General features: G+C 37.1%; 6 protein-coding genes across 14 annotated transcripts; 4 read left to right on the top strand and 2 right to left on the bottom strand.

Moving 5' to 3' along the window:
- Positions 1-174: 174 nt before the first annotated feature.
- On the top strand, positions 175-1,438 carry LOC117782737. The gene is made up of 2 exons (XM_034619768.1): positions 175-352; positions 423-1,438. The coding sequence occupies exons 1-2, from the start codon at positions 331-333 to the stop codon at positions 1,388-1,390; spliced, it is 990 nt and encodes a 329-aa protein (XP_034475659.1). The 5' UTR covers positions 175-330; the 3' UTR covers positions 1,391-1,438.
- A 303-nt stretch (positions 1,439-1,741) lies between these two features.
- LOC117782739 (transcription factor Ouib-like) lies at positions 1,742-3,392 on the top strand. Of its 2 annotated transcripts, XM_034619771.1 has the most exons (4): positions 1,742-2,337; positions 2,826-3,071; positions 3,140-3,271; positions 3,354-3,383. In XM_034619771.1, exons 1-3 carry the CDS (start codon positions 1,805-1,807, stop codon positions 3,264-3,266), a joined length of 906 nt encoding a protein of 301 aa, XP_034475662.1. In that variant the 5' UTR covers positions 1,742-1,804; the 3' UTR covers positions 3,267-3,271; positions 3,354-3,383. The 2 variants fall into 2 exon arrangements, with proteins under 2 accessions (XP_034475662.1, XP_034475661.1); XM_034619770.1 differs by having other exon boundaries at positions 3,140-3,392.
- Positions 3,393-4,003: 611 nt separating this feature from the next.
- LOC117782655 (transcription factor Ouib) lies at positions 4,004-11,653 on the top strand. Of its 7 annotated transcripts, XM_034619676.1 has the most exons (6): positions 4,004-4,212; positions 4,278-4,409; positions 8,476-8,918; positions 8,994-9,239; positions 9,304-9,537; positions 11,558-11,653. In XM_034619676.1, the coding sequence occupies exons 1-5, from the start codon at positions 4,093-4,095 to the stop codon at positions 9,524-9,526; spliced, it is 1,164 nt and encodes a 387-aa protein (XP_034475567.1). In that variant the 5' UTR covers positions 4,004-4,092; the 3' UTR covers positions 9,527-9,537; positions 11,558-11,653. The 7 variants fall into 7 exon arrangements, with proteins under 7 accessions (XP_034475567.1, XP_034475566.1, XP_034475569.1 ...); XM_034619675.1 differs by lacking the exon at positions 11,558-11,653 and having other exon boundaries at positions 9,304-10,753; XM_034619678.1 differs by lacking the exons at positions 4,278-4,409; positions 11,558-11,653 and having other exon boundaries at positions 8,350-8,918; positions 9,304-10,753.
- A 2,022-nt stretch (positions 11,654-13,675) lies between these two features.
- Positions 13,676-16,260, bottom strand: LOC117782547 (transcription factor Ouib-like). Its single transcript, XM_034619569.1, has 4 exons — positions 16,082-16,260; positions 15,298-16,016; positions 13,914-14,159; positions 13,676-13,854 (listed from the first exon to the last, which is right to left on the bottom strand). Exons 1-4 carry the CDS (start codon positions 16,193-16,195, stop codon positions 13,743-13,745), a joined length of 1,191 nt encoding a protein of 396 aa, XP_034475460.1. The 5' UTR covers positions 16,196-16,260; the 3' UTR covers positions 13,676-13,742.
- Positions 16,261-17,065: 805 nt separating this feature from the next.
- On the bottom strand, positions 17,066-18,756 carry LOC117782542 (transcription factor Ouib). Its single transcript, XM_034619566.1, has 4 exons — positions 18,542-18,756; positions 17,720-18,474; positions 17,416-17,661; positions 17,066-17,348 (listed from the first exon to the last, which is right to left on the bottom strand). The coding sequence occupies exons 1-4, from the start codon at positions 18,680-18,682 to the stop codon at positions 17,174-17,176; spliced, it is 1,317 nt and encodes a 438-aa protein (XP_034475457.1). The 5' UTR covers positions 18,683-18,756; the 3' UTR covers positions 17,066-17,173.
- Positions 18,757-19,189: 433 nt separating this feature from the next.
- LOC117782690 (VPS35 endosomal protein sorting factor-like) lies at positions 19,190-24,462 on the top strand. 2 transcript variants are annotated; one of them, XM_034619717.1, is made up of 12 exons: positions 19,190-19,322; positions 19,381-19,477; positions 19,535-19,654; positions 19,709-19,871; positions 19,958-20,613; positions 20,670-20,836; positions 21,960-22,242; positions 22,299-22,609; positions 23,020-23,363; positions 23,430-23,738; positions 23,802-24,070; positions 24,137-24,462. In XM_034619717.1, exons 1-12 carry the CDS (start codon positions 19,306-19,308, stop codon positions 24,242-24,244), a joined length of 2,844 nt encoding a protein of 947 aa, XP_034475608.1. In that variant the 5' UTR covers positions 19,190-19,305; the 3' UTR covers positions 24,245-24,462. The 2 variants fall into 2 exon arrangements, with proteins under 2 accessions (XP_034475608.1, XP_034475610.1); XM_034619719.1 differs by having other exon boundaries at positions 19,724-19,871; positions 24,137-24,277.
- Positions 24,463-24,649: the final 187 nt, after the last annotated feature.

Raw genomic sequence — 24,649 nt, 5'->3', positions numbered from 1 at the left:
GAATAACCAAAGAATGTAACACAATTTAGTTATAACAAATAAAAATATAAACAAAAATAAGATTTTATGAAAAATTATATACACTTGATGAAAATATTAATTAAAGAACAAGAAAAAAGTACGAAAATTCATAATTATTTTTTTTTTGGTATGGGTAAAATCAGTAGGCTCTGCTAATTTTTATAGGATTGAACATATATTAAATATTTTTGTTACACTTTTAAAAGGAGAAAAAAATACACGACACACACATTTGTTGTTCTACATTTCCGTTGGCTCCAATTTGAACTTAACACCCGAGGATCTCGCATTCTGTAGCATAGTTTTGCAATGGAGAAGAATCAAAAGTCTGGTACGAATTATCTTTTAAGTAGATTTCATTATACGTGTATTATAATCAAATTTAATTGTAAAATTCGCAGTGGAAAATGTTGGCCAATCACAATCGAGCAGCAGTCGTCGTGTGATGTGGAAGGTGTGCGAAGAGGAGGAGGAAGTCTTTGATTCGGTGGTCAACTATCGACTCGTGTCACCGTCCAACCCAGACAGCTTTAATTCCGAGCAAGAGCTGCCCAGATTAAGCAAAGCGAATGTTTCCGCCGATAAGAAGGGGAGTGTGGAAAATGGGGCGACCAAGTCATCAACCAGTCTGGGCTTATGTTACAAGCCGTCGCATGAGTCTCTCAAGGAACTGGCCACCAAGAGGAGAGCTCGCATCGTGGCATGTTGGCATCGCCTGTTTGATCGTCTGCGCATCCAAACATCACCCAGTCTTGCGCTGCGCTACAAGCCATCGCATGAATCTCTTAAAAATCCATGTGAATCGGCAAACCTGGCCACTGCCGACCTAAAATTGGAGACGTGCTTTTTTCCTCCCTATCAGACAGCTGTAGTTCGCGAAGTCGCCCCCACATTCGCCCACCGCATGTGTATTCCAGATGAAACCGACTCATGTTGTTCCGGGTCCGTTGAGTTGCGAATCCCTCTGTTAAAATCGTCGAAGGCTAGCAAAGTACTAAGTGTTAAAGCAGATCCGCACGAGAGCACATCCACTTATAGCCAAATAGCAACCAGAAATGAGAATGCAAATGCAAAACTCAAACGTCGTAATAAAAAGACAGTGGGGTCTTCGATTGGAGGTGCTGGTGGCAGCAGTAAGTCAGCATCAAATGGAAGTCCCAACCGCGCTTTGCCAACATTACGCCAGCGGCAACAGGAACTGCATCATTATCGTGTGCTGATTGAAAAGCGCCGTTTGGAGTTGCTGGATTTGAAGATTGTGCGTGAGAGGGCGGATGCATTGCGTCATGAGATACTATTTCATAAGGACTTGCAGCTGAAACACAATCAGATTAAATCGTACGAGGACAATAACAGCTCCCAGGCATGAATGAGTCCATAATCTGTTCAAAAACAAAATCATTAGTATTATACAAAATCTAAATAATAGTTAAAATATAGTTATAAAATTATTAGTTTAAACTCAAATAAAAATAGAAAAAACCAAACCCCCAATTGTCTTATTTTATTTTTAAATTGGTCATAAATTCCTGTGGCAGCATTCGAAATTTGCAATAACCGTTAATAGCTTGCGGGCAAACGATGTGTGGGAGTGTCGTCGCTTTTGTTTGACTGTCAACGCAGCTGTTTGACGACATTTTGGCATGGAAGTGCCTTTCAATTAGTTCAAATTACAATAGAGTCCATGCGTTTTCACCATGTTAATTAAAATGTGCCGGATTTGTGGAAGAAGCAATACTTGCGAGAAAAATGTTTCTGCTGTCAATCGGACCTCAAAGTGGCCATGTCCTTTCGTAGACTTTGTATGAAAACCCAAAAGAAATGGCAGCTACTTGTCGAAGGCTGTGAAAACTCTTCGTTAAGCGAGCAAGAGAATCCAAGTCCCAGTCCAGTGTCGCCCATCCGTCAGAACAGCAATAAATCCGTCATTACCACGTATAGAAACAGTGACTCGGACGATGAACCGCTGAAAACAGTTCAAGTTATGATTAAAGAAAGCAAAATAATCAACCAATTTGCCAAAGCTGACGGAGCTCAAGAACATGATCATCTTGATATAGACTATGTAATACAGGCCAATACAGATGTCGATACCGACAATAGTGTGAATATTAAAATCGAAATGAAAGGAAGTGATGATAACTGTGCGTCCTCCAAGCCAATCATGAGTTCCACAAAAGCATGCAAAATGCTATTTAAAGCCAAGCAGGAAGTGGCCATCTTCATCTGCGAGTTGTGTGGGACACATGTAAACAGCAAGGCCTCCTTTGATCGTCATATACGGAAACATACGGGAGAGCGACCCTTTGGCTGCGAGTAAGAATCCAATATTAATACCATGGGGAAAAATTTAAACAAGATAATGTATTAGAAGGTGAATTTAATAAAATGGTACGTATTCTCCAGAGCTATATATTCACCTCGACGTAATCCTTCACCACAGCCTCTGCCTTGTGCATGGTAAAATTCTCTTCCACCATCATTCTATTTGAGTCCTCATATTGTTCTGTACGTAGAGTATAGAAGTATAGATCATTAAATTTCTCTATTTCTTTCGTTGTGGTAAACTAAAAAGATTTGGTGGAGTGAATACGTAAACTTTTCCTTGGTGAACCTGGTGAGGTGATAAATAATTCACCATTCGTGCGCTACAACAATATTGCCTTTGTGGTGGATCCCTATGTCCCCTTCCCTTGGAGGGGAATACGTCACTTAATTAACAATTTCACATTGAAATATCTTGTCTATATTTTCATTTGCATTTGTATATGTACATAAAATACCGTTTGTATTAAATTTCATAGAGAGTGCGAGGCTCGTTTTTTATCCGCTGCTGAGCTGCGTGCTCATATTCTCACCCACACTGGAGAGCGACCGTTTCCATGTCGCTACTGTGATCGCCGATATGTGAGCTACATGGGCAGACTAAAGCACGAAAGAATCCATACCAATGAGCGTCCTTTTGTTTGTGCGGAATGCGGCAAAGCTTTTACTAATGCCTATATACTAAAGAATCATATGCTGGTGCATACGGGCGAGCGTATGTTCAGGCAAGTATGAACAAATGGAGCATTACATTTATTTGCTAAATTTCCATTTTTGTTTTGCATATTTACAGATGCGAGCTCTGCCAGCGCTCATTCCAGCGAAAAACTCATCTGAGAACGCATTATCGCTCCAATACGCATAAGCTGAGCGTGGAGAAGCATCAAGACGCACAGGTTGTACCTGCGGCAATCTTATAAAACATGTCAAGTCGACATAGCCAAATAGTAGTAACTTTATTGTTTTTAAATTTAAGATGACTTCTGCAATGTATAACTTTATAACAGATTTTGTTTGGCAAACATTAAACAGGTCAACCATATTAATTCTTATATTCGTTATACCGAGGTGGTCAAAAGTATTTACACAAAACTAAAGTTTAATCTCCTCGCTATTTAAAGTTACTTCATTTACATTTTGGTATCAATGGAAAGGTCTTCGAAATGCCGTTTGAATGATATAAATCTTTTCTTTACCCATTAGAGTACACATTGAATATTTCGAATATATGTAAAAATCTACTTTTTTCACTTTTCCTAGGGCTTACACAAAAAATGTTTTGATTCAACAAGTTTCCACAAACAATTCTAATAGTGACTGCAAATTTTCAAAAATATCTTCGCTTATATTTTTTTATGATTTTGTGTATGGAAAGATCTCAAAAAAATGTTGTATGAAAAGGAGATACACGTAAATGTGCAAAAAAAGGTAACTTTTAGCAAGTTTCAAAATATTATAAAAAACATATGCAAAGATATTTTTGAAAACATTTTTTTGCTTCAAAACATTTTTTGTTTACATTTTCATGCATTGAAAAAATCAATTAAAATAGAAAATGTTATCGTTTTTAGAACGAAAAATTGAATTTTTAAACAATTTTTGAGGTAGCGAATTTACAACCAGTGTTGGGCAGTGATGAAAGCCTGTTGACGAGTCTGGGTGAATGGCACCTGTACAGCGGCCGGGGGACATCTGTTGAGTTTTCAATCGAAGTAAATAAAAATATTTTTACAAATTGTGTACAAAATGCTGCAAAACATTTGTCGCATCTGTGCAGTCGACGCCAATGTCTCTGAAGTAACTAAACTATTTGAGAAAAGCGCACGCAAACTGTTGCGACAAATTAATCTGCTTACCGGTGTTTTCGTAAGTTGTCAGAAAAATTAAACATTCTCATAAAATCTAAATTGTAATTATTTTATAACCTGCAGTTAGAGGACAGTTCAGAGTTACCCAATGTTATTTGCAATGTTTGTCTAAATGATTTGGCCTGTGCTATTGCATTTCGTCGACGTTGCCTGCGTAACCAAAAGAGGTGGCAGTCCAAGAAATCGGTTGATCCCGAGCCAGCAGCAGATGTGGATGTAGATGTGGATGCACAGTCCACTCACGGTATTTGTGTGCGTCGAAGTGCACGAACCAAAAAACAATTTGCTTGCGATCAGGAAGATGAAGTGCCCCTTGGAGCGTTACTCAAAGTTGATGAAGTTGATTATTTGGATGTGGAAAACAACACTGGCATAGATCAAGATTCGGATTTTTCTGTGTCAGAGGAGGAACTTCCAGTAACACCAAAAAAATCAAAACGAAGCTCGCGCGTTGTTAAATCCACTGTTTTAAAACCACGGCGCTCTAAGCCAAATCTACCGGTATTCTTCTGTGATCAATGTGGCAACAACATTAAGGGGAAGTCTGCCTTTGATCGTCATCTGCGCAAACACAGTGGCATTAGACCCTTCCAATGCGAGTAAGCTTCCCAATTTTTTAATAATTAATAAAAAACACTTTATATTTACGAGAAATTGTATTTTGTATTAGACAGTGTCCTTCGCGTTTCCTGTCTGCCGGCAATCTGAAAAGTCACCTAGTGAAGCATACCGGCGATCGTAACTTTCCCTGTCGATACTGTGAACGTACGTATGTTAACCAATTTGGACGAACACGACACGAACGCACTCATACCAATGAGCGCCCATTTGCATGTATTCAATGCGACAAGAGTTTCACAAACTCTTACAGTCTCAAAAACCATATACTGGTTCATACTGGCGAACGAATGCATAGGAATGTATTTAAATACGATCTGTAATTCTAATTATGATTGATAAAGCAAGTCTTCCATTTACAGATGTGATTTATGCAATCGCGCTTTTTCGCGTCTATCTCACTTAAATACACATTATCGTTCAAATACTCACAAACAGAATGTGGATAGATCCTGTGCGGGACAACATCAAGATATAATGGTGGAAAATCAGATGAAGAGTCAGGATTTTCCCCTTCACAGGCTCACACAGGATCCATAACTGAAGTAATGGCTGCAGTCGAAACGTAGAAACAGACGAATATGGTTAAATTGACGCAGCTCGCCATCCTGATGAAGGATATAAATACTGCCACGCCTCTTTTAATGCGTTACACATTTCGTGAATTAGAACACCCTCTGCAATGGTATGAAAACAGTCTTAACAAGGGTTGCTATTTATATAGTAGAAATAGTAGTTCTTTTTATTATATATTTTACATTTAAAAAACCGGCTTTAAGCCGTCTGTCGGAACGTGCCTTGGCGTTTAGCTTGATAGGCGGCTCACCTGGCGTCGTCACCTTGAAGCAAAGAAAACGCAGATTTAACTGAAAGCCAATAACCTTTATTCGCTTTTGAACCCCGATCTCATCTTGGACTACAAGGTCCGACTAGACAATTCCACAATAAAACCAGTGTAGACCTACGGCTCGCAGCTATGGGAAAACGCGTGCATTAGCAATATTGATATCATCCAGCGAGCTCAATCAAAAATCTTGAGGACCATGGTGGCACGAGAACATTCATATATATTTGAACGTTATATACGTCAAAGATGAGATAGCACGAAAAAAGGCGAATTACAACATTAAGCTATCCCTGCAGCCAAATCCTCATGGTCGGCGATTAACTCGGGTTTGCAGTCGAACCCGCCTTCAACGAAACGATCTTCCAGCCCAGCAATAAACCCATGCGGCACCGAAGTTCATATTAAGTCAACATGACTGTTAGTTAAGCTTTAAATATAAGATTTGATAAACTTATTGTAAGTCTCCCTTGGAGAAGATTTAATAAATAAAGGAAATGTAAAAAAACAAAGACGTCTCTTTAAAATTCGTTTCTATATGATATAACAATTTTAAATAATTTCGTTATCATTGCCACTATGTGTACTTATACTTAAAACTTTGTATAAATATCGCATTTCTACATCGGACTGCGTTCATTTAAAACTGAGTAAACTTTTTTCAGCCGGAAAAAATGCGCAAAAATGGAAAGCATCCTCCCCATCCCGCAAATCGCAGAGGATACAATCAATCATCTGGTTCTGACAGTATGGGATGTTATGAAGACTTAATACCTCACTTCTAGCTCTGAAAATGAGAGAAATTGCTTACAGCTCTTACTGATCGTAACAATAATTAGATGCTAATGGTATAGAAAGCAATTTCTAGCCCCAAAATTTCTGATATCCAATTTTGTGACGAACACAACCACAGGCTCCGTCCCCTTCTCGCTTTGCTCGCGTTGCTACAGCCTAACATACTCTACTGTCGGAGACCCCGTACTTACTTCTGTCAGAATTTTTAAAACTAACTTTAATGCATATGCTATCAATTTGGTTAAAATATCTCACTAAACAAATAAGTTTTTCATACCAAAGCATATTTTTGACCCTATGACAGCTATATGATATAGTGGTCCGATTTGAACAAACTTTGGTCAGGATACATAAAACCAAGTTAAATGCATATTGTATCAATTCGGTTGAGATATCTCATAAGACCAAAAAGTTTTTCGTACTAAAACGTGATTTTCGACCGATAGAAAAATGTATTTATTCACCTCACAGGTAATATCTTCCAAACCCCTTAACCAAAATTTGTAAATTGTACGTATTACAACATATTAAAATTTAACAGAAATCGTTAGAGCCGTTTTGTCAGAAATCGCCAAAATGTAAGCTTAAAAACATTATATCACCTGTAAAATGTTACCTGAGTACTTTAAAAAAAAAGGTACGCATAAAAGCTCTCAAACACACCTTTCCAATGATATATAGAACATATCTGTAGCTTCTATAGTTTGGAAACTGTTGAGATTTCAATTTTACCGCGATCTAGCGGTTTTCTCAAAAAGTCGTACAACAAACATTTCTAGATTTTCGAAAAGGAATAAATCTAACCTGACGTGACCTAACAAACTGACCTTTTATTTCATTTTGAGATGACCACTAAAAATTTAAAATTTATTTACCCTTTGAACCAGTTGTCAGATTTGGGTCATCGAGGTATCAATCGACGCGTATTTTTTATAAGAATTTTTAAAATTTTACCCTACAGCTCCATAAGCTGCGATCTATACATTTTTCCCCTCCCACTTACACCCCCGTATCTCATGACCCAGGATAATTTGTAGTATGCCATTTTGTTAGTTAGGACTAAACCTTTCGATCGGTATATAACTCGATCTGATCAGACAGTCATAGCAAATTTTCCAACTTAGCTGTATATATTGTTAGTCGCCTTTCGCACCCTTCGTGATGCTTTCGTCACTAACGCGAACTGCCGTCCGCAGTGATGACACAACACAGAAACACAATTTGTGTTTGGTTGAAATAACTTAAAACCCGCTAAGAAAAATACGACAAATTTTTAAAAAAAAACCTCACCAAAAAGTATGAAGTTTTATTTAAACATATTTTTCTTAAATTTCGTATTGCAGTTTAAATGTTGAAAAAAAAACGAGATTTTGCAGTTAACCATTAATTTACGCCCTTTCTCAAGCCACGCCTTCTCTTACTTTGTTGTTATAATTTTCTTTGAAGTTTTTAGAATATATATTTTACATTTTAGACGGATATCTCAACGGGTTCAAAGTCACAAATTGTCAATAGTGCAACACGACATAATTGAATTTTTAAACAATTTTTGAGGTAGCGAGTTTACAACCAGTGTTGAGCAGTGATGAAAGCCTGTTGACGAGTCTGGGTGAATGGCACGTGTATAGAGGTTGGGGACATCAGTTGTAATTGCAATCGAAGTAAATAAAAATATTTTACAAATTCTTGTGTATAAAATGCTGCAAAACATTTGTCGCATCTGTGCAGTCGACGCCAATGTCTCTGAAGTAACTAAACTATTTGAGAAAAGCGCACGCAAACTGTTGCGACAAATTAACCTGCTTACCGGTGTTTTCGTAAGTTGACAAAAGAAACATCCTAATAAAATCTATGTTGTAATTATTTTATAACCTGCAGTTAGAGGCCAGTTCAGATTTACCTAATGTTATTTGCAAAATCTGTCTTAATGATTTGGCCTGTGCTATTGAATTTCGTCGACGTTGCCTTCGTAACCACAGGAGGTGGCAGTCCAAAAAATCGGTTGAGCCCGAGCCTGATCCCGAGCCAGCAGCAGATGTGGATGTAGATGTGGATGCACAGTCCACTTATGGTATTTGTGTGCGTCGAAGTGCACGAACCAACGAACGATTTGCTTGCGATCAGGAAGACGAAGTGCCCCTTGGAGCGTTACTCAAAGTGGATCATCCAAAGTATGAAACTGATGAAGTTGATCATTTGGATGTGGAAAACAACACTGGCATAGATCAAGCTTCGGATTTTTCAGTGTCAGAGGCGGAGCTTCTAGTAACACCAATCAAATCAAAACGAAGCTCGCGCTTAGTGAAATCCACCTTTTTAAAGCGACCGCGCTCTAGGCAAAAACTACCGGTATTCTTCTGTGATCAATGTGGCAACAACGTAACGGGAAAGTCTGCCTTTGATCGTCATCTGCGCAAGCATAGTGGCATTAGACCCTTCCAATGCGAGTAAGCTTCCGAACTTCCCAATTTTTTAATGATTAAGAACAATTTATATTTACGAGAAATTGTATTTTATATTAGACAGTGTCCTTCGCGTTTCCTGTCTGCCGGCGAGCTGAAAGGTCACCAAGTGATGCATACCGGCGATCGCAACTTCCAATGTCAGTACTGTGAACGTACCTATGTTAATCATAGTGGACGAAAACGACACGAACGCACTCATACCAATGAGAGACCATTTGCTTGTATTCAATGTGGCAAGAGTTTCACCAACTCGTACATTCTCAAAAACCATATGCTGGTTCATACTGGCGAACGAATGTATAGGAATGTATTCAAATACGATCTGTAATTCAAATTTTGATTGATTAAGCAAGTCTTTCATTTACAGATGTGATTTATGCGATCGTGCTTTTTCGCGGCCAACTCACTTAAATACACATTATCGTTCAAATACTCACAAACAGAATGTGGAAAAATCCTGTGCGGGACAACAGCAAGTTATAATAATGGAAAAGTCAGAGTCAGGATTCGCCCTTTCACAGGATACCGTTGGACTCAAAACCGAAGGAATTGCTAAAGTTGAAGTACCTTTGGGCCACAACCAATTTTAAATTAAAGAAAGGTATTCTTCAGACCGCCGAAGATTTGATTTCTTTACGGAGCCCTGTATTCAATTTTCGACTATATGATATAGTAGTCCGACTTAAGCCAAACTTGGTCAACATCGTTCCAACGGCAGCTATTTGTTATAGTTATTCGATCTGGCGATTCCAACATATGTATTGCACCAGGAAAAGCACAAACCTGTATCGGTTACACTAAGCATGATTACGTTGCGGTTTAGTTGACGCAGCTCGCCATCCTGATCAGGAATATATCATTGTGGACGGCAGTCTGCGCTAGTGACGAAAGCAGCACAATGTGTGCAAAATAATACTAGCAATATAACTATGCAGAAGAATGAACAATTTTCTACGACTCTCCAATCAGATCGACTTATATACCGATCTAAAGGCTTAGTCCTAACCAACAAAATTGCATACTCACCTGGTTCATGAGTTAAGGTGTGTTATTATTCTTATCAAAAATAAGCGTCGCATGACACCTCGATCATCCCAATCGGACTACTGGTTCAAAAGATTAGTGGTTAGTGGACTCCCCAAACTAATATGCAAAGTCAGTTTGCGTGTTTGCAACAATACATTGAAAATGCTTTTAAAGTCTAGAAACGTTTTTTCTACGACTTTTAAAAAAACTGTTAGTTTAGCGGGGAATGCTAAATGTACACGTCGCAGTTTTCAAGCCATAGAAGCTACAAATATTTTCTACATATCGTTGAAAAAGCTATTTTTAGGGTTTCAGGAAAAATTGTACAGGTGAAATAGAGTGTTTTAACTTACATTTTGCCGATTTAATAGAAAATGGCAATAACGATTTTTTTTTTTTATTAATTTTCAATATGTTTTGTTTATGATACATATCTTTTAGCTAAGGGGCTTGAAAGATATTAGCTGTTAACTGAATAAATATATTTAAAGATCGGTCGAAAATTAAGTTTTAGTACGAAAAACTTTTGTTTTTCGAGATACCCCAAAATCTGCCAGAATATGCATTAAATGTATCCCGGACCAAACTTTATTCACATCGGTTGACTATACATATAGCTGTCATTAGAACAAACATACGAAAATGGAATGCATCGAGAACGCGACGAAAAATGGAAGTCAATTTTGACTTTATCTTGAAAAATGCGAAAGTCTGCGAAATGTGGCGAGTAATTTGAATGAAATTATTCTTATTTCATAATAAAATAATGTAGCTTTCCATTTAAAGAATTATTTAAATGTGTTACTATCATTTTGTTATTTTACAAGTTTTATTAATAATTTGTAACGCGACATCGTGAACATATTTTCCACCTAGTTTTTGACAAAAATGTTTATCAAATTGTATTAAGAAAAAAAAAAAAATAACTTCAAAACTTGGAAATATAATTAAATTGAATTGTTATCTTTGCATTTAAATTATAATTTGTTTTTTTGATTTTGAGTAAGCATATTAATAACCCTCTTTCAAAGTTACAATGTCAGAAGCAAATGATATTCAAAATTTTTCTGATATCGTACAAAAAAAACGTCTTTACGACGCAATTCCCCAAAATTTTTGCAATCAAGTTTTGTGACGAACTTTATTAAATTTAGTACATAAGTAAATAAAAAAAAAAAATTAGTGGCGTTCAGCACATAGCACAAATTCTTTATACCCAAAAAAGCCAAACATTTTTTAATTATTCATGTTCTGAATTTAAAATCGTTCATCACAAAATTTCATCACTAGACTTGTACCTCTCGTACAGAAGTGTGTTTTTTTTTTAATAATTCAATTGGCCACATCTTTTGAATCAATTGGCTGATTCTGATCTGATCTGATTGGCTGATTTTACCTGATAGATAATTTAGTTGTTAATTAGATGTAAAAATGATTGCATTTTAAGGATCGAGAATGCAACATTTGTACGTCTTTAAATGAAAAAAGTCAAAAATAAAAATATTCAAAAATGTTTTCTTAAGTGTTTAATGATTTTATGAACACTATTTTTTTTTTATAAAAAAATGAAGAAATTCCTTTCAATTTATTTGCAGAAAACAATGCATCGAGAACGCGACGAAAAATGGAAGTCACTTTTGACTTTATCTTGAAAAATGCGAAAGTCTGCGAAATGTGGCGAGTAATTTGAATGAAATTATTCTTATTTCATAATAAAATAATGTAGCTTTACATTTAAAGAATTATTTAAATGTGTTACTATCATTTTGTTATTTTACAAGTTTTATTAATAATTTGTAACGCGACATCGTGAACGTGACAAGATTTCCACCTAGTTTTTGACAAAAATGTTTATCAAATTGTATTAAGAAAAAAAAAAAAAAAACTTCAAAACTTGGAAATATAATTAAATTGAATTGTTATCTTTGCGTTTAAATTATTTTTTTGATGCTGGAAGGAGATTTTGTCAAATAATCGATATAATACATGCACTCCATTTTAGAAGTCAATTTTTAAGAAAACAGGCAAAATTTGTGGATATTGTTTAAACAAGAAACTTAAATTCGTTTCCGGAAGAAAATTTTACAAGATGTTAGTTTTTGATCAATTTAAAGATTAAACTGTTAGATATTACATGAAACTTTTATTATTTTTTTAATTTTAATCTCTTGAACCTATTCAGTTGAAGCCTAATTAACAACTAAATTATCTATCAAATACATTGTATTTCGTTAAAATCGAAAAAATTGGTTGACAGATATGACAAATTTAATTGGATGAAAGTCGTGAACATATTCAGTTGAGCGGCAGTGTAATACCAAAAAAAAATTTATTATTGAAACTGACTTTATTGCTTAACGACCTGAGTCGTGTAGACCAGAAATGTCCTTCGTTGAAAAATTCTATGGAATGGTTGTCAAATTCTTTTCTTTACGGCACCGATATTTTTTATATGGAGCTCAGACTTCCCAAAACGTTTTCTGGTCTACTCGATACGGGCCTTTAATAGAAATTCTATACTTGTGACTTTTGTTGGAAAAAAAAATTTTAATTAAAAATAATTTTTAGTATAAAACTTTTGAATAGAAGATTTTTTACAATTTACAGAAAAATAAAAACTTTGGTGTAACCCATGTTACTGTATCATATTTCTTTCACGTTGCTTTACTTTTTTTTTAATTTTGTCTTCATTACTTTTCACTGCGGACGACAGTTCGCGTTAGTGACGAAAGCATCACGAAGGGTGCGAAAGGCGACTAACACTATATACAGCTAAGTTGAAAATTTGCTACGACTGTTCGATCAGATCGAGTTATATACCGATCGAAAGGTTTAGTCCTAACTTAAAAAATGGCATACTTTTTCTAGCCAACCTGGGTCATAAGATACGGGAGTGTAAGTGGGAGGGGAAAAATTTAAATAATTGCAGCTAATAGGGCTGTTGTATTTTGTAGTTTTTAAAAATTCTACTTAAAAACACGCGTCGATTGATACCTCAATCACTTAAATCCGATAACTGGTTCAAAAGATAAATAAATTTGGAAATTTTAGTGGACTTCTCAAAATGAAATGAAAAGTCAGTTTGTTTGTCTGTTTGTCTGTTTGCATCAAAGCGCTAAAGAAGCTAAAATGTAATGATGGGGATTGATTCCTTTTCGAAAATCTAGAAATTTTTGTTCTACGACTTTTTGAAAAAACCGCTAGTTTAGCGGGAAAACGTTAAGTCCCGCTAAAATTGAAACCTCAACAGTTTTCAAACCATAGAAGCTACAGATATGTTCTATATATCATTGGAAAGGTGTGATTGATAGGCGTACCTTTAAACTTTTTTTCTAAAGTATTCAGGTAACATTTTACAGGTGAAAAAAAGTTTTTTAGCTCACATTTTGGCGATTTTTGACAAAACGGCTCTAACGATTTCTGTTAAATAATATCCCACAAAAAAAACCTCTGCACGAGGTGAAAGTCTAGTGACGAAAGCAATTTCTAGCCCCAAATTTCTGATATCCAATTTTGTGACGCTAGACTTTTACCTCGTGTAGAGGTTTTCTTTGTGGGATATGTTTAGTCCCTTTTAAAAACAAACTTTACTAATGTATAGTATAATAAAACCCACATAGAGATTCTTGGCCTTGTAGACTACACCGGTCCATTAATTTAGATGAAGAATCTACTTAGTGGTTTGTGTTAGGTGCACAATCATAACAAGTAAGTACCAGAAGGAAGGTCATGTTTAATTAGAATACTGTATATTCAGCGTATAAGAGCTTCCAAAATAAATCAACTTGTAAATTCCTTGTTTTCACGTTCCATATTGCGTTTGTGCGCGCTGGATCGGCAATGCGTTACAAGATGCGTTTGACGGATGAAGGATTTATTACACAATTCACAACTATGATTGGAGGACAGAATTATCATTTAAGTTTCGCACAGTAAACAGAAAAAACTCACCTGAAGGCACGTTCGCCGGAATGTATGAGCATGTGATTCTTAAGTATATAGGCGGTGGTAAAGGCCTTTCCACAGCTTTGGCATACATAGGGTCGTTCATTAGTGTGTGTCCTCTCGTGCTTTACCCGCGTGCTGTAGTCCGTAAAGCTGCGCTCACAATACTGGCAGGCAAAAGGACGTTCGCCAGTGTGTCTGCGCATATGGCGTTTCAACTCGGAGCTAGTACAGAAGCGATCCCGACAAATACTGAAGGAAATAAAACATCTCTTTATTTTCTATAGGTAATTAATAAACATAACAATGCTAATGTAAGACACCACATTTAAAGCCTTGTCCAACAATTAAATGACCAATGTAAACTTAAAGACCTGGACTATACAATTCTTAAATGCATATTCTGTTAGATTGGCTGGCCGAAAACAGATTAGTTTTTCATACAAAAACTTTATTTTCCACTAAGTGTGCCTATGGCAGCAATATGATATAGTGGACCGATTTTAATCAATTTGGTCAGAGCATAAAAGACCGGCCTAATTGCGTATTCTGCCAGATTGGTTGAGATATCTCAGAAAACAAAGAAGTTTTTCATACTAAAACTTGAGAGCAATCGTTCCAGACAGATCTTAACTAATGTTGGTGAAGCTGTATGAGAAAACAAAGAAAATACAATTTGTGAGTTTGGTTAAAATATCTTAAAATAATTTCATACTTAAAGCTGATTCTCAACCGATCCCTCCTATGGCAGCTAAATGATATAGTAGTCCGATTTTAACCAAATGTGGTCAAAATGTGTAAGACGACGACAAATGGATATTTTGTCATTTGTCATTAAAATCGACAAAAACATCCATAGATATAAAATGTTATTTCTCTATAGATTAAAATAAATCATATCTTAAACGACGCCTAATTAATGCAACTATGCCAATAACAGCTTTAACCTTTCTTAATTATTTTTTTATTTTGAGTTTTCCAAGAATTTTAAATTTTTAAAATAGTAAAAATAACCTTTAAAAAAAATCATAATTTTCTTTATGCAAAAATTGATGGCGCTAAAACTGCTAGTTTAAATCTTGGACTGTCAATAAATGTATTACAGATATATTAGCTTTCAGATAATGTAAAGCTTTTAAAAATCGGCATTCTCGATTTATGATGAGAAATGTATCCGCACCTCTAAAAACAGTTAAGAAAAAGATAGGAAAATTAAAAAAAAAATGTGCCATCCAAAAAAATTGGATTTGGTTAAGTTCAGAAGAAAAAAGGTCAAAATTTGTTGCCTAGTGTTATCTGTGACTGGTGCACTAATTTATAAAAGAAGCCTTGTAGCGCTGGTGTATAAGACCATAAAAATAATAATATTACTATTAAATCTTATGCTCACTCGCATTCGAACTGCTTGTCACCACGATGTCGCCTGCAGTGTAAATCAAAAGCCATGCGTCCTGATATATGGTTGCCACATTCGTCACACACAAATATGAGACTTCCGTGACGTTTTCGTCCTGGTTTCTTTTTGATTGCACTTTGTGCCACCGCTATCTCGTCGTTTAATACTCTATCTAACATCGCACATTCCTCATCCGATTCCTTATCTGGTAGAACACTCGTATAATCCACAGTTGTCACATTTTCACCGGCTTCGTCAACAGCTGTGAATTGATGCTTATCATTAGGATCCTGTACTACTTCAATATTTTGGCCATCTTGTGCTTCTCTCTCTTCTTTAATTAAATCGTCATCAATGATGATGGCGTACTCCAAAAGTTCTTCCTGTTTATTAATTTCACCTTCAAATATTTCCACTTCTTTCGACTGTGTTTCAATGATTAAGTTTACGTGTTCCTCTGGTGCATTTTTAGTTTTGCATTCTGAATCGGTTTCAGAATTACTTGTGTTTGTTGCTTTTTGGCTGATGTTGTCAGCAAACTCCATTATAGCTTCTCTATATTCCAAGGGTATCTCCCTTAGTTGCTCCTCCGTTAGTCCTTCCAGAAGCTCGTGCTGTGCTCCGATAACCCTTTCCCGAAATCGAATCGCTTCTCGCAATTCTGTTTGACAGCAAATACATATAAGGTCCGGCAAAAATTCCGCATTTTCCAACTACAGCTCAGATAAATATAATAATTATTTACGAGCTTGGAAACGATGCAATACAAATTACTTACTAAAATGCCCGTAAGAACTTGAAGCTTCCAAAGAATACTCCGATTTTCAAAGATTCGTAAAGATCTCTTGTTGGCTGCATATCTACCGCAGACCCTGCACATATTTTTAAGCATTTTGCGATTTAATCCAAATAAACAATTTGAGCTCGATAAATATGTTTTGTCTGTTTAGCTCCAGCTGTGTTTTTAGATTTACCATTCGCATGTGTACGGCAAACAAACTGCAGTATCTGATAATATACAGTGTTGGAAAACGATTAATTGGCTAATACACTTGCAAGAAATCAGAAAATAACTAGGGGGCTTCTGAACACTGTTGCCAACTCAGCTATTTAATAGCTAGTTCCGGCTATTTTTAAAATTCGATTTCTAGAAAAATATTTTGATGAGCATTTTTAGTACGAAATTAAATAAACAAAGGTTTAAATTCTAAAAATTTATAATTAAAACTTCTTAACTTTTCAGCGTCTTCATCCACATTTGAATGATAAAATTATACAAATGCAGAAAACCGAAGACAATATTGTTATTTTTTATTTTATTAATCCCATAAGAATAGATCCTGCGCATAGATGAATGGATAGATTAAACATATCGTCTATAGTATATCTCTATAATTCCATATAACATGTAAAACAAAACAACAAACATTCGTTCGCTTTGTAGTCGTTTTTGTGCTCTTTTTCCATTGCTGTTTGAGAAAAACATTTTTATTTTAAAATAAATTCCGAGTATTGAATCTTTTAAAAAAAATAACGAACTTCATCTTAATCTTTTCATGAAAGTATTGAATATGAGCTTCGCATAGCCAAAAATAACACCAACTGGATAAAGACTTTAGTGCGACAGTGCAAGGACCTAGGCAGCCTGTTTTGCGGGAACATCCTGCTATAATATCAGGCGTTATCGTCAACGGCAGTTTCAGTCAATATCATTATTGACTTGAAATTAACTCTTAATATGAGATGTGTTGTACCAATGGAATATGTTTAAATTCTTTTATTTTATCTAATATATATAGACGTATAATAAGTATGCTGCAATCTCTTATTTGGTAGTGTTGAACTTATTATGTATATAAAAAATTAATTCTCAATCTTGAATGTGCAAACTTTCTTCGTCCATTTCTAGTTTAAGCTGAAGAGCCGGATCGTGCTGCATTTGCTGCTTCAATTGATACTTTTCGACAGTACGCTTATGAACCCCGGTACGCATATGTGTGCTGAGATGAGTGGGGAGCATAAACGACTTATCGCACAGTTCACATCTTAAGGAGAAAATAAAGAAATATATGTTATATAAGGATATTGAGTGATTCCCCAATAGGTCCTTACCTGTAGGAGCGTAAGCCGGAATGTGTAAGCATATGGTTTTTCAGAATATAGCCGGTTGTGAAAGCTTTTCCGCAAGTGCCACAGGCATAGGGTCGCTCATTGGTGTGGGTGCGCTCGTGCTTGACTCGTGTCGTGTAGTCGGAGAAGCAGCGTCCACAGTGCTGGCAGGCAAAAGGACGCTCTCCGGTATGCTTGCGCATGTGGCGCTTAAGCTCCGAAGTGGTACAAAAGCATTTGTCACAGATTCTGGGTGCAAAAGTCAAATCGTTATGTTTATACTCAATGACAACTCGAGGTAACTTACTCGCACTGGAAATCCTTTTCGCCGCGATGTCGACGACAATGCAACTCGAAGGCCATCCGTCCCTTAATGTGATTGCCGCACTGATCGCAAATGTATACACCACCAGCTCCTCGTCGACGTGGATCATCTGGCTTTATCTTTGGCTTTGGTGGCAGGCTAGACTTTTTCACAACATTCTCATGTTCATACTCATCGTCCAACACATTGTCCAAGACAGCCACCTCGTCATCGGAATCGTACAAATATGCTTCAGTGGGATCGGGTCCGATAAATTGGTCAGACATTTCCTCAAGTTTCACATTTCCATCATCATCGGGTAAGAGACATTCGTATTGAGCCTCTTCAACTATCGTGCCTTCATCACCGTCGTCAGCCTCGATAAATTCAGTAATGTCATGGCCAATTTCATATTTGACTTTCGTAATAGTTCCACTACTTTCTGGTTCAAATTTTAAAAACTCCTCCTCTGTTGGATGAGCATCAGATTCCATTTCATGTTCAGCTGGAGGATCCGCTTCAGGATCCGACTCGGTTTCACCTTGTTGTTCATTGTTCTTATCTGGCGGTGGTGATGCATCAATGCCCAATATTGCAGACTTGTATTTCTCAGGTATTTGCTCAAGTTGCTGTTTGGTTAGTCCCTCCAGGAGTTCACGCTGTGCCCCGATACACCTGTCCCGGAATCTGATGGCACTTGTCAATTCGATGTTGCAGCACTCGCACATTAGTTCCGGCAAGCTCATATAGCTTTCCAACTGCAATTATATCGAATCATATGTATATTTTGTGATAATTGGCCAAGTAATGTCACAACTGACTTACCCGCAGGCCCGTAAGCGCTTCTATATTGCCTAGCAATTTTTTGTTGGCCTTGTCAAATATCTTGAACGATTTTTTGAAGCTAGCGTATTTGCCGCACACCCTGCATGTGTTTTTCAGCAATTTATTGGTTACTTTTGCCATAACTCCTAAGAAAAACAATTTGTACAATAAGAAAAATGTAGGAAAAAAAAGATGCGCGGATGTCTCGCGTTGCCAACTATTCTTTTCATATTCTTGTTTTGCCATTCACAGTGCATGCTGTCGTTTAATTGGAATTAACAGAATTTTGTCCACTGTTGCCAACTTAGCTATTTAATAGCTGGTTATGGCCATTTTCAAAGTTCGATTGCTCGAACAATTTGAAAATTGCTACTTACCGGAAATAATTTAAATATATACTTAGCTATGTTTTCCTATTTTTTTTTTTTTAAAACGATGCAACAATGCAAAATTAAATTTAGATGCTTTCCGGCCAAATATAGCTGCTTTTCCTCTTAACGAAAAGTAGTATTTTCTTGCTGCAACTTCTGCAGCATAAAAATTAGGTCGATGAGGATTTGATTGAATTAGACAAAGTAATTGTTTTTTTTTTTTTATAAATAGATAATAAAAATTTGTGTTCAAAAAGTTGGCTAGCTTTCAAGTTATTGCTTATCGCAATTTCAGCTATTTTTCGATACTTTCCAGCCAGAAACGGCTCTTCTTTCCTCTAAAAAGTTGACAGCACTGGATTCGCCCAACTTAACAGAGCTGGGAAGAACGTCATGTCGAATTTGGAATGGTAAGTTTCTAGTGAAAATAAACAAATAATTGTTTATAATAAATGTATTCACGTACAGGGCTTGCGCGCCTCGGTGCTATCAGGTGACCAAAAATCACTTACGTAGCTATGCAACGCAGGAACATCCGCTTAAGCAACAGTCTGTTAGCGCTGCGGTGAGAGAATATAACGCCGACACCCAATTGTAAAAAATTGATACATTTATTTACCAGGCTGTGGACAACAATCCGCTGAGCTTGGCCTTGGCACTGGAAGGAACTGACCCGTTGTCAAAGTTTGCGCGCCAGGAGCAAGAACTGAACGATCCGTTAAGTCAAATGGCCAACGAGTTTGTAAGTAAATTGCAGTGATTGTGTTGATTATCACCATCATTCTAAACTTTACAGTCGCTTATATCAAAGCGTAACAATACAGCTGAGCCCGAGGATAATACGTTGAATTGGAGCACTCGACGCTTAGGCATATTGAATCGTTTTACCACCAATGAAAAGCTCTCGCTGTCGACCAGCTTTCTCTGCACCAGCAGCACGGAGGGCGGTGGGGAGAACTGTAAGAACACATAGCATGCAGACTGTAAACTTGTCAACTTTATTTGTTAACAATGTTCCACTTGATCTGGCAATCTTTCACTGCAGTCAAAGCACAGACAGTAGTCGCAGACAAAGTCAAGTATCGGCTGGAGCAGTTGGATCATTTCGATGATGGCAGCATGCGACACATGATGGACCTAACGCAGCAGGAGTATATCCAGCGGTTTGACCAACTAAAACAGGAGCTCATCCAATCCTGGCACAGTGATCAGCGGGTCAAGGCCCTCAAAATAGCCATACAGTGCGCCAAAATGCTCTCCGACACCAGCGTGCTACATTTCTATCCCAGTCAGTATGTGCTCATCACGGACATCCTCGATGTATTTGGCAAGCTGGTTTACGAGCGTTTACGTGCCAAGGCGGCAGGGGCGCCAGGTGCATCGGCAACGACGCTCCAGCGGGAACGAGAAGCTGCGCGCGATACCTGCCAGAATTGGTTTTATAAGATTGCCTCCATACGTGAGTTGCTGCCGCGTCTTTATTTGGAAATGGCCATCTTCAAGAGCTATGAGTTTCTGACTGCCTCGCAGCACGAAATTGAGCAAGTGCTGCTCCGCCTGTCCAGTCAGCTACGTGGTATTGCTGATCCCCTTGTGTCCACCTATGTGCGTTGCTATTTAGTACGCGTTGGTGTGCCCGTTACCTCCAGCAAGTTGTACATCCGCGACAACTTTAACGACTTGTTCATTATGTATCCACAGGTAAGTTGTCCATTTATCACTTTTACTTTAAGTGCTTAAGTCTCCTTATTTAACAGATCTTTCGCTTGGTGGCTCGATACAACTTGCATCCGGAGATAATCACGGCCAGCGCCTATTTACAACTTTATGCGCCAGCTCTAGACTTTATGCTGCAGTGTCTCGTCTACAAATGCGAGCTGTACGCACAGGAGATGCTCGGGGAGTGTAAGCAGTTGAAGAATAAGTGAGTGCATATATGCAATTTCACAGACATCCGAGTAGCAATTAGGTTTGACTATTGTTAGTAAAAAAGAGACATGTAATCGGTCATCATTATTCTATGATTTTAGTCAGAATACAAAAATAGTAGTTGACTTTAGCTTAAACTATTGAAAACTCAAAGCTCGGTTAATTGGACGAACCTTTTTGCATAAAACTATTTTAAAATTTACAAACAGCTGTATTAGAATTAAAATAAAAACGATATGTGGATAAATTGCTCTAATACCCAACATCTTTGTTAGATTTTAATAAACAAACTAGTCTATTATTAATTAGTTTATAAGACAGCTAGAAATGAATAAACAAAAATCAGTCAGTCTTACAAGAACTTTTTTTTAAGGTGTTTATAGTTTCTAGTTAATTGTGTTATTATTGTGATTTAGTTGAATATTTGGCATATTGCACCGTTTTTGTTGGCACTTAATATTTGTATACGAGAGTAAGCTGATTTTGTAATATACTTAAAGCTGTTATCGTTAAAACGCATTAAAAAAGGTTTAATAAAAGTAGCTTAAGTTAACTTGCGTTCACGTGAGGCACATATTCCATGAAAGAAAACGAGTAACTTTAAGCCACCTTTTTAAAAAACTTTAAGGCTAACAATAATTTAAAATAGCTTTCTTCTTCTTTAAGTCGCTTAAAATGAACGGAAGCGTTTTGAAATGTACTACAAAATTAGTTGTTTCTAATATATAAAACGTTTTGATATGCCAAATATTTAATTAATACCCAATAATAACAAAATTAAGTCGCATCTATAAACACTTATCAAAATTGTGTTGTGAAAAACGATTTAAGTTACATCAGGTTTAGCTGTTCTATCAACATGGTAATAGAAAAACTGTATTTAGGTAAATTTGCAGCGTATGTTTATCATGATACGTTTATTCATGTGCTTAATGTTTAAAAAGTAGCATTATTAATTCTTGACTAATATTAAGTTTATGTAAGAGAATTTCACAAGAATTAATTTCTTGACTAATTTTAAGTTTTTGGTCACGTTGAGCCTTTTTGTGAAATTGTCCATATGTTCCAGTTTATGGGATCAACTAGACGTTTAACTTTGCTTTTATTTATTGGATTAGCGGCGCTGTACTTTTGTCCATTCTCAACTCATCCAAAGGGGAGTTCATTGCCGCACATGCTCAGGAGATTTTGGAGCTTATCAATAATTGCGATACGCCTGGAATTTCCAAATCTCAATTGCTACGACCACTGGGAAGTTGTGTGAGCAGTTGTGCACCGTTACAGGAGCAGCGTGTGCCTTTCCTGAATGCCGCCTTTCAAATCATTAACACGCTCACTGATCCCAATGAATACATCAACTGTGTTGAAACCTGGACACCATTTGTAGCGCAGTACTTTACAGTAAGTGCTAAACCTCACAATTGTTAATTTACTTAAATTGATCCATCCAATTGCAGATTCACGAGGTAAACCGATTGCTGGGTGAACTCAATTCTCGAATGTGCCTGGGCAAGGCCTATGAGAAGCACTATGGCCAGCTGCAGAGTATCTTGACGAGAATAATGCAAAATTATCGCAGCATCGAGTTACTGCTAATACAGCCGCATTTTCTGCCTTACTTGGATCTGTTCCACAAGGAGTCGGTACGCGTGGAGGTTTGCAAATCCATACTAAGTTATTACCGACAGAACAGCGAGGAACAAACCTGCGATGCTGTCGTTACCAATGCGCTTATGTATCTGGGCAAGATACTTAACGACGCCGTCAAGTGAGTAGCAACGTGGAAGCGTGGTAGACCCTATAAAATGCATATACCTATGCTTGATCAATATCCGTTAGTCTGAGAATAATAAAACTAGAGCAACCAAATTTGTTTCAAAGTTCAACAAAGCCCACTTCCACCCAACAGTTTAATGTAAACGTCTGCACATATACTATAGAAGCTACAGATACCAAAATTGGTGGACAGACCCGATTAGGCCTCTCAAAGAATAAATAGTTTTCAAAATTGCCTCACGCCCTGTCCGCCTCCTAGATTCAGAAGACTTTACCACATCATCCGACTCAATTGCAACAAGATCGGATGAATATACCAGAAGTTATATCTGTTTTAATCTGTTAAGCCTTGTACAACGTTGAAGCTTTAGATTTATAAATTCAATTAATATATAATTATAGCGCACTCACTGTGGAGGATGAACGTCGTCAGATTTCGCAGCTCATTAACGGCTTCATAAACAAAGTCCACTTTGGCAGGGATCTGGAGCAACAGCTAAGTTTTTATGTGGAGGCACGTGGCACATTTAGCAATTTGGATGCTGTCTACATAACTTTAGTGCATGCCGCCTGTAAGCTGACAATGCGCTCATCCAATCGACAACTGAGCAAATCTTTGGGTTTTATAAAAGCCTGCATCGCCTACTGTTTCATAACCATTCCAAGCATAACAGCTGTCCAGCAGAAAATGGACTTGTATCTGCTGTGTGGTCAACTGGCACTGCGGCATCTCTGCCTAGGACAAGGTATGGATATCTCATAACACTACATTAAGGAAAATATAACTTATAGTATATCTTTATTATCCTCAGCTGATGCCTGCTTTGAAGCTGCATTACAACTTGTTAACGAACTGCCCACCGTCAGTGTTGACTTTGAGGGGAAACCACGCTGCCTAGAGCGCTATCTGGTCGCTTACTTGTGCAATGTGCTGGCCACATTGATTGTTGTGCCAGACAGTCCAGAACAGGGCGTGTTATACTTTCTGCGCTTGCTGCTGGATATTGTAGGCAGGCGATCCTTTAAGGCGAACAGTACAGCGCCAGCTATTATCTATCTGCATGCTTTGGACATGCTATATGTCCAAAGTCTGGAACAGTTCCCCTATCACATCGACGGCGGTAAACATTAGTTACTCGGATTCACTTCAATTTGCAAATATTAAAAAGCTAATGTACTTTTAGTGGTTTCCAATGATGCACTTTATGGTCATGATCCCAAGTTCCTGGTGGAGGTGAACAATTTGTGTGGTCAGGTTGTGGATGCCATTCTGCTTCAGCTGAAGTCTCTCGGCGCGGCCCAGCAGCAACGTGCTCAAGCTCAGCTTTCCATGGAATTATTTATGCGCATTGTGCGCTATGCGGATCTGGAAAAAGAGCCGCTCTGTCAATTGGCTGTGAAGCTATGGCTGTTGGCCAACAAGGCGCAGGCTGAACTCGATACCGAGACAATTGTGCGTTTAAAAATTTTCTAAATTATGATTTACTCCATTATATGACTTTGGTAACTTTTCTTGCAGCCACAAACGCTGTGCAGCGTGGAGCATTTTTACAAATTGGTTAAGGATGCATCACCATCGCGTGCTAAGACGATTGCGAAGTTGTTGTTGCGAATGCGTGACAGTTGAAACTGAGATATATTCACAATACCTATATATATATATAAATATACATACTCTTATTTTGTGCATAAGTTGTAGACAATCAAGCGGAAATTGTTGCTTGATTACCATCAGATTAGTTGAATTCGTTGTGCAATCAAATGGCTGAATTAAGACTTAAATATTTATATACAAAATAATCTTATGACTTGGTAAACAAAATATATAAATTAAATAACATAAAATATCTGTTGTAATTTGGTTACTGCTGTTGGGCCGATTAAAAATATGTACTCCTATAGGTTTTACCTGACCACTTTTCAAGGTCAAATGAAAATGATTGAAAATGGATGGCTTTTTTCCTTAACAAAGTTTTCCCTATTTGAAACTTCCGTACTACAGTTAACTTGGACTACCTCACTACATTTCCTT

The sequence above is a fragment of the Drosophila innubila genome, assembly GCF_004354385.1.
Source record: "Drosophila innubila isolate TH190305 chromosome 2L unlocalized genomic scaffold, UK_Dinn_1.0 5_B_2L, whole genome shotgun sequence".
NCBI lineage: Eukaryota > Metazoa > Arthropoda > Insecta > Diptera > Drosophilidae > Drosophila > Drosophila innubila.
Note: the sequence above shows the minus strand (reverse complement) of the source record. Positions and strands in the feature narration are given on the sequence as shown.